General features: G+C 29.0%; 2 protein-coding genes across 3 annotated transcripts; both read right to left on the reverse strand.

Annotated features, from left to right (window-relative positions):
- Positions 1-2,487: 2,487 nt before the first annotated feature.
- LOC113870223 (LEAF RUST 10 DISEASE-RESISTANCE LOCUS RECEPTOR-LIKE PROTEIN KINASE-like 1.2) lies at positions 2,488-3,720 on the reverse strand. The gene is made up of 2 exons (XM_027506818.1): positions 3,086-3,720; positions 2,488-2,612 (listed from the first exon to the last, which is right to left on the reverse strand). The coding sequence occupies exons 1-2, from the start codon at positions 3,711-3,713 to the stop codon at positions 2,488-2,490; spliced, it is 753 nt and encodes a 250-aa protein (XP_027362619.1). The 5' UTR covers positions 3,714-3,720.
- Positions 3,721-5,491: 1,771 nt separating this feature from the next.
- On the reverse strand, positions 5,492-8,709 carry LOC113869281 (deSI-like protein At4g17486). 2 transcript variants are annotated; one of them, XM_027505526.1, is made up of 5 exons: positions 8,389-8,709; positions 7,980-8,196; positions 6,731-7,018; positions 6,362-6,442; positions 5,492-5,867 (listed from the first exon to the last, which is right to left on the reverse strand). In XM_027505526.1, exons 2-5 carry the CDS (start codon positions 8,137-8,139, stop codon positions 5,722-5,724), a joined length of 675 nt encoding a protein of 224 aa, XP_027361327.1. In that variant the 5' UTR covers positions 8,140-8,196; positions 8,389-8,709; the 3' UTR covers positions 5,492-5,721. The 2 variants fall into 2 exon arrangements, with proteins under 2 accessions (XP_027361327.1, XP_027361328.1); XM_027505527.1 differs by having other exon boundaries at positions 5,494-5,889; positions 8,389-8,581.
- Between the last annotated feature and the right edge of the window lie 4,493 nt (positions 8,710-13,202).

Below are 13,202 nucleotides of genomic sequence, written 5' to 3' on the forward strand. Positions count from 1 at the left end.
ATCATCAAGAGTAAGGTCTCTTTTCCATTAACATATATTTTAGGGTTTTGAAACTAAAATATATTCTCTTCCAAACCCTTTAAAACTCATAATTTAATCTCAGTATATATATATATATATACGGGTTGCCCGAACCCGCATAGGCCAACCTGGGTAAAGCTCTATTGGGTACCGAGCTTATTTGGACCAGGCCAAAATGGCCCAAGGTAATTTCGGGTCTTATTTTTTATAGCTCAAACCTGTCCATTTAACGAATTTTTTGGCCCAATCCATCAGGCCGACCCATTTTGTTGGCTCTATGTTTTAGTTCTTAAACTTATAACAAATAGTTATAAATATTGATATGTCACGTTAAATTATACGTGAGAAGATTGATATAATAAATATTGTGTCATTTTATATAGATGGAGTATCAAGCATAGAAATTTTTTATTTTCTCTCAAAGAATCCTAAATTTTTTTCTCAAATCATTTTGCCTAATACAAGATTCAAAGAACTTGCCTACTAACCTGCATTAACAACAATGGACAACCTAGGGATTTGACCTAACAAGCAAGAAGATCTGTGAATCAAGCACACAAACCAGAACAAAAACATAGCGTTATCTAAACTCATCATCAAATCCAATCCCAACTTGCTTCTTGGATTAAATCATTTTTTCATTAAGTTAGGAAAAATCAAGCACATCAAAGAAAATCGCTTGCATTATCTATTAAAATTGGAATTTTTAACAATTGTAAAATAAAAAGTCAAAAACACAAAAAATTAATTTAAGGAGAAGCTCTTAAACACTTGCATAGCAAGAACTTAAGGTTAAACAACGGCTTGAATAAGGTAGAATTGATCGATAACATACTTTTCATATTGTATGTCATCATAGAAGAGGTAGAAGTAATAGAGGGTTGAAATCAAGCGACGAAGAATATCTACAGAGTTATTTTATTTGATTTGACAACAATAAAATTTTTAAATTGAAAAAATTGAATTACGAGAAAATTTTAGGGTTCTTTATGTGAGACAAAAGAAAACTTCAATATTTACTACTTTAATTATGTAAAACAATATCATATTATGTTTATTAATGATGTTCGAATTTAAAAACTAAAATACTTGATAGAAATGAGAGTCAAGAAGAGACTTTTAATATTTTAAGGACTAAAATATTCAATGTAAATTATTTCAAGGATCAAAATAAAAGTTTAGTAAAAAAAATTTATTTTTAAAATTTGACGTTTAATTCTATGCAATTTAGAAAGATTTTAAATCCATTCGTGCACGCTTATAAAGTAACATAATATATATTTAGAAGCTTCTTTTAAAAGTTATTTTGAAAAGAAATTATATTTTTTATTGAAAAAATTGTAATTTATTATAATAATTAAAATAATATAATTAAAAGCAATCAAATATTATTTTTTTTATAATCACATTTCAATAACTTGCATCTAAACGAGTACTTGGTGATAATTTTTAGGGTTCTTTATAACGTGGAGTTGCTCCTCTTTGTAAACTGTAATCCTTTCTTTTTCTTTTTTTAACATTTAAAGCTTTGAACAAAATTAAGAAAATAATTGATATTCTAAATTTCATAAAAATGTTATTATTTAACTTTTTATTATATCATTTATTTATTATATTAATTATTTCACTTACTTATTTTTCTACTAAAGAAAAATTATTCATTAAAATAATATTATTTTAAAATGCTAATTGTTCACTAATTTTATAAAATAATAACAAAAATTACTAAAGTGTAAAAAAAATAGAAGAAGTAATTAAGCCTTTTTCTTTTTGTGTTTAGGGCTTTTAAGCCCCTTCCACGTGCCGAAAAAGGGCCGGTGACTCGGCCCACAAGGCCTATTACCCCAGTTTTGAGTACACATGGACGATGACCAAAAACACCAAAGTATACGCCAGCTTCTTACATGACTCGCCATGAAATGAAATTTGTTGAAAGAGTCCAACTTTACAGTTTGTTATATTTACATTTTAAAATTAAAATTAATTAAAAAGAATATGTGAATTGTATTTTTTGTTATAATTATTTTATTATTTATTTACATTTTGATTAATTATATTTTAAATTTTAGAGATTAAAGTTGTTACTTAATTTTTATTTATTATTTTATAATTTATTTTAAATAAATATTTAAAATAAATTACATCTTCAAGTTTTAAAAAAGTTAAATGAATTTTTAAAAAAATAAAAAAATAAATTTATAAGAAGGGTTTAATTTATTTTATTACTTAAATTTTTATTTTATAAATACTTCATCCAAAATAGCTCATGATGATTAAAGCTAATGAAATAAATATTTTATCATAAAGATTAATAAAAACTAAAAGATTTTATACTATACTTGTGCAAAAACACTACTTGTCAGCTTTGCCTTGTAACAAAAATAATATATAACGAGCAAATATGTTTTTCTTAATTCAGAACAAAACAATGAAGTATCACAGAACTCATAAATGTCTATTACTAAGCTAGAAATCCCCCAGCTTCTGCAATAACTTTCCTTCTTTATCTTGGCGATTCCTCGTGGACCCACCGACCTTTATGCTTATAATAATCATTGCCACCACGAAAACCCAGATGCTGAACCCTATAACTGCGAGCATATTAAAACATTGTTAGAGAAGTTAAAAACTGAAATTATAAAAAAGTATATTTATTAGTCAAGAACATAAACATGTAATAAATATTTTTTATAAAAAAAATATATCTTAAAGCCCTGCTTAAGATTCACGCTAACATTTTTCTTAAAATAATTATGAAAGAAAATTACTAATATAATCTACAGAACTTTTAATGTCGAAATTACCCATCCGATGTTGAAGGGTCCAATCCAAAACTCCAACAAGGCCAAAGCAGAAAAAGAAATTAAGGTATTTTGGTGCACATGATATAACATCTTTTCTTATCTGATTTTATCCAATGAAATGAAATATGACTTAGAATCAAACAAGATATTTAATCTATTACTTTTGTGTGCAATAATTATAAAACAAGATAATCAAATTCTAATGTTGTATCTTTTTCTTTTCCTGTTCTGTTTACCAAAGTAGTCCTTAAATTATTTACCTGCGTTACGTGCTATGTGGGAATCTCTTGTCTGGTTTCCTGATTGGATGTCTTGAGATTCACGCAAGTCCCATGTTAATCCAAGACCAAGACTGTTGTCTGAGAGATAAGGGCTATATGCAAAAGGAATGCCAACGGTTTTGAGTCTCTTACATGAACCCGGCACAGGTAGTGAAGGGTCAACCGTGTAAACATGATAACTTGAAGCACTTAAACATGGTACCTCCACAAAAGGAGGTGGAAGGGAGGTAGAGCAATTGAGGTATGTGTAATTTTTTAGAACATTAAAGTAGTGGAACGGTGTAAGGGAGAGGTTGAGGTTCATAAAGACAAGATGGGTACAATTCTTGGGGTCAAAAAGATCAATCTTTTTGGTGTCATAAGAAATGGACTTCACTACCAAGTTCCCATATGATGGAAACTGGATAGTGGTGACATTGTTTTTACAAAGAAGCTCAAAACTAGGAAGGGTATCATAGTCTTGTCTCTGACCTTTTGTGTGAAATGGATAGAGGATGTCAGGACCAGTGTCTCCACACTTTGATATATGGCAGATTGCATTGGTAACAGAACTTTGGAAGCTGAAAACACAGAATAGGAAGGGGAAGAGAAAGGCGAATGAAGCCATCACTTGGGAATGCAGAGGATGCAAGGTCAAGTCTACCAGAACAAAAGAATATAAGAGGAGTTTTTTTTTTTTTTTTTTCCAAGTCATTAATTGGTATTTGGTGGGACATAGACCAATAATAAACAATAAATCTTGCTTACGTGAAGAAGCTTTGGCCGCTTAGAAGAATTTTGCAAAAAGAATTAAAAGACTTGCTTTCTCGAAGTCTTCAACAAGCTTCGGGTTATAAAGCAGTCGTAGACTTGCCCCCTGTTTGGTTCTAAGGAAAGAATACAAAGGAGGAGGCAACTTTTTAAAATTTAAAATAGAAAAATAAAAATAAAAATAAATTTTGGAAATTTTGTTTATAAAAATTAACTTAAAGAAGTTTTTGATTTCCAAAATTTTCATTTTTTTAATTTGATATCTTATTTTCTCTCTTTTTTTTTTTCGCAATACGGAGTCGTTACTTATTTTTTAGAATTGATGTGAATGATGATGTAATACCTGTACTGTACTTTGTGTTTCTTAAATTTCAATTTTAAAAATAATAATTTTATTTGAAAAACAAAAATATAATATTATTAATAATATATATTCACTCATGTTATGTAAACAAATAATAAAAGAAGTTACCAAATAACCGACAGAGGGATTAAATAAAAATGAAAAATAATTTAGAAATTAAAAAATAAACTAAATGAGAAAATCTTGAATTTTTTAAGCATCAAAATCATATAAGTCATAAAAATATATTTTTTTTAACCAAATAAACATATCTATATACTTATAACATATTTTCTTTCTCTCATGCAAACAAGTGGAGGCAGAATAATCGATTAATAAAGGAAGACTAGAATAAACATTTCAAAAGTCACACCAAGGGCTAGTCTAAAGTCTTAACTTCAACGTTGACCTATTCGGTGCCTTGCAGCAAGGGCTTTGTCCCCCATTCATCTTTCACTGTCCTAACTAAATTTATCTGGCTTATTTGCTTGACTTGGAGTAGTTCTCTTTTGGCAACGGTTTCAGACTTATTAGTGTATTTTAGCAAAAATTGAAATCTTGTACTAAAGGAGATAGGAATTGAGTTACTAATCAGCTGAAGATAATAATATCCCAAAAAAACAGTATACAAATTAGAAATGAAAGAAAAAGATGGTAAGAATATAGGGCATCATCCGTGGGGCTGTTTTACTTCCCTGGAAGACGTAAAAGCACGTTAACAATCCAAGGTCGTTGAATTCCACCTACTCGTCATCTATAATGAACACAAAATAGCTCTGATCGTTTTGAGCACAATACAATCTGCAAATAAACAGGTCTTTCATCTTGAGTCATAATGACGTTTCTCACAAATGAGTTGTCCCATTTTTACGTACTTAGAAAGAGTCTGTCTTTGCGAAAGATGCCGGCACTAAAGAAAACTAGAGCGTCCACCTTTGCGTGACACTTTGCAACTGATTCAAGATCAAATCGCAGCTGATAATATTTAATTTTCATGAAAAGAGCAAATACAAGATTTACATGAATTTGTCATTTTGTCCGTCACTTCAACATTGTTGGCATTTAGCAGTTAGTGGTGCAACATGAGGGGAGAAAAGTAAGGCCGTCTGATTTCAAAAAAATATTTGTATTTATAAATACAAAAATATCATCTAATTTTTATTATACTTTCCTATTTTTAAATATTTGTACAAGAAATAATAAAGAAACAAATTTTTAATAAAAACGAAACAGAAAACTTTTCTTGAAACTAATGGACTTCGGCAAAGGAATCACTCAATCAGATTTCAAGTATACTGAAGATTTTGTGTTTGTATTTCTAATAGCTTCTATCGGAGAACCAGTCCATTTTGACACGTACAGGACATATACAGCAGATTATCGTCTTTGTTCTACAATGCATGCATTTTGAGTCTTAAATATTCTACTTGAGAGACTTGTTGCATTCAAAGCTAAGATCATACATAGGGTACAAGCAAGAGAACAAAGAAAGAATAAAAAACACAAGATAAACCAATTAAAATCATAAGTGCTCCCGCGCCAACCTAACTGGTTTTTCCTTTAGAAAGGCAACATCACCATTTGGTGCAGTTAGCAAATGGTGATTGGGCTCATCCTCTTCACTCTCAACAGATGCAGAAAGGACATCGGATCCTGATCCATCATCATCTGCAATGACTGAAATTTAGATCTTCTCTTGGTTTTGGTAATATCAAGGATGGGAACAGACACAAGATAGCATTATTCTATGATCCAATGAACTATGCAAAGACAAAATTTATGTCTTAAAAAACTTCGCGACAAGTAGTGCTGAATAGCTATTTCAGACATTGTAAGAATTAAAACGTAAATAGTTCAATAATTAACCAAAGTGCTTCAAAATATCAGACGTGTCCAAATGTCCATCAATGATTTTCACAAGGGAAGAAATAAGCCCTGTTTACTTCTGTTTACACAATGGAGAGTATTTTTATTTAACTTTACTCCGAAAATATTAAAATGGTCGTTATATAACATGTATAAAAAAGATATTGGTTTATATTATATATTCTATGTGCCATCCATTATAAATATTTTCTTTGTTGGACAAACAATAAAAACAATCTGAAAGGAAACATTGACTGTGAACCAATTTGACCAACATTATACTCTGTGAATCTTACCAGCAAATGTAAGACGTTCAGGGAGATGTCTAACTGCAGCAACCTGAAGGCTTTCTGGCAGAAGACAATTGCAGAAAGAACCTAAAAGATCAAACCACACATGATCAGACGATAACAAAATTAGTATGTGTAGTCACCAGATTCACAAAACGAAGCCCATAAGCATGCTTGAATCACTTGCCCCATCAAACCCATATACAATTTATTTCCATTGTAATATGAAATTCGCATTTGGTGCAAGCAGGGGCCGCATCTTATTAAAACAAAAACAGAATGGAAGGTGGTACTATGTATGTTACATATGAGCATTAAAAATAACCAAATTATGACTTTTACACAACAAGAATAAGCAAACAGAAAGATTCTCACCTACACGAGCCATCCGATTTACCCATCCAGGGATAGGATTTCCTGTTAGTTGCTGGCAAACTTCATCTGTAAAATGGTTGCAGTTTTTTGCAATCAGATGATAAGTGTCTCCATGATACTTTGTAGAGAGGCACTCTATGAAAGATTGAAATTCTGAGTTAGACATATTAGTGCTTCCCACCAACACCGATCGTCTGAAGATGAAGCCAGGGCAGCTTCTAGGTTCCACCTCAAACACACCACTACTTGGGTATTCATGTGCTCCAAAGCCATATTCCACACCATGCACTGTTCATGAAAACAATAAGCTATAAGTTGGTGCATTAACAACATAACAGTACATCTAAGCGCCTTAGCAATATTCTAGGGAGATAGTTCTATCCAGCTTAGTCACTAGATTCAAAATAGAATTCATAATCACTGTATCCAGAGAGCACGTTTTAGTTATGAACAGCTGTAACGAGCCTCTAGATAACTGTAATAATATAACACGAGCAGAAAACCTCAAAATAAAGGGAAGGTACAGGTCACTTAGTGTTGTCCTCTTTTCATTTTATTTTAATAAGCTTCTTCATATAACTTACCAAAATAAATTATTTTTTAGCTTATACCAATAAGTTTCATGATCAAAGTTATGGTGTAAAACCCCTTATACAACAAGAGAATATTGAATAAGCGCTTAACTAAGTTGTTATCTAAACACATCCAAATGTCATAAGCTTTTAGCTTTTACCTTGCTTACATGACCAAAAATGGTACATACATCAACACTCAGCAGAGTGCTTGCATTTCATTGTCAAAATATCTATTACACCATTAGTGTTAGGATCCAATTGCAAGGTGTGGGATTTAAGTTCCACATTGGAAGTACGTGATTCTAATGTGGGGTTTATAAAGCTTTAAGCTCTTTTGTAGTCCGGTTCACTCAAGATTCTTATCAATTGCAGTGTTCAAATTAAGGACCCAAACTAATAACTCCCTCCTATATAACATCTATATATAGACTATAACAACTTTGTTATGAATTATCCATTCCTCTCTTTTTTCAATTATTAAATATTGTGCCATAACATCATTTAGCAATGCTAAACTGTAAATTAATTAATTCTCTTGTAAGTTGTAACTAATTTTCGTGATATCACTCGATGTCGCGCGATAAGCAGAGAGAAGAAAAATAACAGAAACAAGTTCAAAGTAAATAAACAAACAAAATTACAACAAAGGAAGCATAAGGAACACACAGACAAACCTTGTATACCGGAGTGAAAAATTCCAAGACCAAACATGTAAAGATAATTGTTTATAGGAGTAAGATCGTATACATTGAGATACACCAAAGAACGACTATTATTCTCACTTTCTCTCGCCCTCTCCGAGCTTGAACTTGTACTCAACGGAAACCACCGCATTGTTTCCACACTTCTCCAATTACGAATCACAACCACATCTTCTACGCGAGTCGCGACCTGTAAGAGTATCAACAATTAAAACCAAGAGATACTGATACAGAGTTTGTGCACTGAAATTCTCAAGCGGAAACAAAGAGTAATGATTTTAATTTGATAAAATAATTGTTTATTTGGAATTTGCAAGCATTGTATATATGCAGAAGTGGATCACAGAAAGAAAAAAGCCCTAGAAAAGGAAGAGTAACTTACGATGTGAATGGAGGAACGGGAAATTGAAAATTGAAAAATAATTAGGTGCGAAAGTTTGATATCAAAAGAATTTGGTTCTTAAGTTCAAATCAAAGTGGCTATGGCTTCGGATTTAGGTTTGGGTTCAGTGGCTTCGCCGCCAATATTATTTAGCAGCAAACTATTGATATTATGTGTGAACACTGAACACTGACCAAAGATTATTTTCATAATAACGACCTCTGTTCCCATGTCGGAATTTATAACTGTCAATTAACATTTCTTACTTCGTTCTATTTTTTCTGTCAAGGTTTAGTCCAGTGGTCGACAATTGGTTCTTCTGTTCGTTTCGCAGAGTATACGAAGTTATATAAATAAATAATTAAGTCAAAAATAATAATTTGTAATAAAATATTGTTAATGTTCTCTTATAATTTTTAATGAAAAATTATCATTTATTAATTCATTAAAAATAATTCTTAAAATACTAACTAAGGAAATCTTAACTAATATTATTTTTCTTAAGAGAAATACTATTTGTTTTAGGTAATCTTTATTTCACAACCTTTATCGATATAAACAATTGTAAATAAATAAATAAATATTAACTATTTGTATTTTATCATTGCAATTAAATTAACCTAGTTCCACCATTAAATAAAAAGGGAGAAAGGAAGTAAAAGAAATATGAAGAGAAAGTTTAAGAAAAGCAAAACCTTTTGTTTAATTATATTAAATTACATAAAAATTTAATGTGTTTCAAGAATTATTATAGCTATAAAAATACATTATAACATGTGATAAGTAAGATTAAAATATTTTAAATAAGTAAGATTTACTTCTTGCAGCTTTTTTTTTTTTTAAGAACACGTTATCTGCACACTTTTTTTTATATTGGTAATGACTTATTTGAAATGAAAACTGATTGGTGTATATATATATATATATATATATATATATATATATATATATTCATTGGGTGTATATATTTAGTGAAAAGTGAAAAGAAAACAGAGAAGTGAAAAAAAAGAAGAAGATATATAACAGATAAAGTGTGTTTAAACTAACGTTAAGAACTTGTAACTATATGTTCTTTTCACACACGTTATATTGTGTAGCGTTAAGATTGATAGAAACTTATAATTCCTAAACTTAAAATCAAACATGCAGAGAGTAATTTGATAGAAGAAAAAAATAAAAATAAAAGAAGAATGAGATAAAGGACAAGTAAAGTTACCATAAAGACGTATTAAAATTAGAATTCTTGTTTTTTCAACAATTTAAAATTCATTTGAAATAGTGAAGATTTCATCCTGTTCAAATTTGAATAGCCAAATGATGTTTTTACCTTGTTCAATCAATGTTGTAAACAATGAGTGTGTCCATCGAGATTGAATGAACTATCAACTGCAATTGGGAATGAAAATAGTTGAAGCTTAACAGTGATATGTGGTATTTCCTTACACGTGTGTGGAGCTCTGAAATTTCACATGGTGCTGTCTCTCTCTGATTGGAGGAAGAAGCCAATCCTCTCCTCGTTCTTCGCCATGATGACTCCAAATTCACCGGTGATTTTGATATGAACGCAATTCTACAGTGGTTTGAGCCTTACAGGAGCCCACTTTTTCAATTCAATTTCAATAGAGTTTATGAAAAGAGACACATTAATAATTTTTAATAAAAATTAATTTTAAATTTTTAGCTAGTATTCTTAAAATATTAATTAGTATTTATCATAAGTTAATGGTAAAGTTAATAACAAATTCAAAATCAAAATTTCAATCCTTGACGAGATAGGACTCGGTCCAATGGGCCATAAAATATCAAATCCTTTAAATTCGATTGTTTTCTCTCCCGTAGTCATCACGAGGTTAGATCAATTTGCAAGCTATATTAACATGCAAGCTGTCATTATAGCGAAATCGATATTATCATTCAAATAGTTATAAATCCACTTAAATTATCTTCTATTAATCTTTTAACTAATTAAATATGGTTAGTTTTAAAATACATATTTTTTATTTTTAAGATGTTAAATATATTTCCTTTTTCATTTAATACTTTTCTATAAAATCATATCAAAATAAATAAAAAGATTTGAAATTAATTTTTTTTAGAAAGAAATAACATTATTCTTATCATCCAAAAGATATTAATTAGTGATTTTAAACATTTTCAAACATGTTTCTTATCGAAACATCCTTTAACATTTTTTCAGAGAAAATTTCTTCCCTTTCTCGTTTTCTGTTTGAATGTTCTTTTTTGAGTGGAAAGCACTCATAAACTAAAAATCATTTGGGGAACTCAATGAAATGTAGCACTCTTTCTTCAAGGCTTGATGCAATGAACATCATAAATATGAGGAACAACTAAAAAAAATGTTTTTAAAGGCATTATTATGTACATTGGGAATAAAATCACTTACATATTCTCAATCAATAAAATGGGTATACGTAGTGTTTAACTGCCAATACAGATAATATCTTTTCAACGTTGATGACATTATAGCACGGTTTTTTTTTTAACTTATTGTGGTAAATTTTAAAAAAAAATTACCAAAATAGGGTTTTAGTGAAACAAATTCACAGTCAAGAGTAGGGAATGTCAGACAGCACAAGAGTCGTCGAGAGGAAGAATGACACTAAAAATCAAAATTGTCCAATTAATAGACGACACTTTTATATTTGAGACACATGTGGTTGGCAAAATCGAAAAAAAAAAATTAAATGATTCAAACTAATCAACAGCTAGGAAAGAAAGAAGACACATGTCTGAATCTTAGAGAGTCGATTGGATCAAAGCCTATTCCAGTATCGGCTGGGTTAGGGACAACAATAATGTGATTGGTGCACATGGCAATTGCATTTGACTGTTTAGGGACGCAATTTCTCTTTCTCCTTCCTTCTTCTCTGTTTTTCTTCTTGGGCATTGCACATTTTGTAAATTGATGGGAAAAAAAACAGCATACCGTTAAAATTTGTTGGCATTCATATTCAGTTTTTGTGGAAAAATACATTATAAAAGATAAGAATAACAATAATGTGAATATATTTTATTTTTAAATGTGATATTTATTTGGATTACATGCATGTAACTTTGAGATGATGGTGCAGGTGAAAGATTTGTGGGGGGTGAACAGCTGTGAAGAAGAGGGTCCAAATCCAAATGAAACCCAGGCTGTGAAGGTGTACAAATTTTTTATTTTTAAATATTTATTATATTAATTTGTGTATTTGTAACAATTAAAATTTTAGATAAATTTTATTAGAAATTATATAATATAATTTTTATTATTTATAATTTGTTTGTTTAAAAATGTATTAAATTAAAATTATAGTAACTAAATTATATTTATTAATTATTAAATAATAAGATAAATTGTTATTGTAATAAATTGATAAATTAACAGGAAAGAAAATTATATATAAATTTATGGTTCAGAAAAAAATATAAAAAACATGGTAATGAAAAAGTATATATAGAATGCAATGAAAATAATAAATAATTAATGTAGGAGAAATAATAAATTTTATATTATGATTGCAGATTAAGAAATAAAAAAAATTATGAAATAAATAATATTAGACATAGTAAAAATAATATTTAATTTTTGAAAAAGAGCAAATAGAATATTTTTATTAAAATTATTAATAAAAAAACATCATATATAATTATATTATAGAATAGATAAAATATGAAAAAAATATATAATAATTATAAATAGATTTAAAATATTATAATCATAAAAAAACAGTAATAAAATATATTAAGTATTTCATCAAATTTATTTAAAATATTACATATTTAAAATAAACTTTATGATTAAGAAACAAAATTATTATTGAATAAAAATAATGAATTTATTGTTTTATATAAAGAATTACAAAAATAAATTAAGTGTGATAAAATTATGTATTTATTTATTTATTTATTGTAATTGTAAAATTTGAAACTCAATATCTATTATCCCAGATGGTAAAATCTTTATTACTAAGATTAATATAATTATGTTTTTGTATGTATTCAATTGATTTATAATTTAAATGTGCTAGTCTATTATGTCATATATCACAAGAATCAACAATATACATAAAATCATTCACTTTATTATCAATACTAAATTTGAACTTGCCTTGAGTATAATATTATTTTCCTACATACATATCATTCTTAAGTAAGATAATCTTATCAAATTCCATCACAATTTTGAATCCTCTCTTACACAAAAGACTAACAGAGACTAAGTTCTTCTTTATATCTGGAACATGAAGTACATTCACCAAGTTTAACTTCTTTTTCGATGTAAAGTTCAACTCTACTATTCCTTGACCACACACTTTGACCAAATTGTCATTTCCTATTAGCACTTCTCGGTTGTTCATTTCTTCATATGTCTTGAATTGATTGCGATCATTGCAAACATGAACAGTAGCACCAGAATCTAACCACTACTTATGGGATTTTTCATATGTTGCTATGTTTAGTTTTGTGATCATACCATTGTGTATGCATTGAACTCCTTCAATAGTCATAGCAACTAAGTCTTTTTCTTCCACAAGGTTGGCCTTAGACCTAAATGCTTCTTTTGAGTTATTATCCTTTTTTATAAGTTAACAATCATTGATATAATGCCCTTTCTTGTAGCAATAGTAACATTCTCTTTGTCTCTTTTTATCTTGCTTAGCATCCATAAAGGATTTGTTTCTTTTTCCTTTATTGGCATTTACTTCTCCAACATGATTCACTTTAGAACTTTGAGAAAGATACACAACATCACGCTTTCGAGTTTCCTCTTCTATACATAAATGTCTTAGTAATTTTTCAACAAAGAAGTC

The sequence above is a fragment of the Abrus precatorius genome, unplaced genomic scaffold (genome assembly GCF_003935025.1).
Source record: "Abrus precatorius isolate BTA unplaced genomic scaffold, Abrus_2018 Scaffold6, whole genome shotgun sequence".
Taxonomy (NCBI): domain Eukaryota; kingdom Viridiplantae; phylum Streptophyta; class Magnoliopsida; order Fabales; family Fabaceae; genus Abrus; species Abrus precatorius.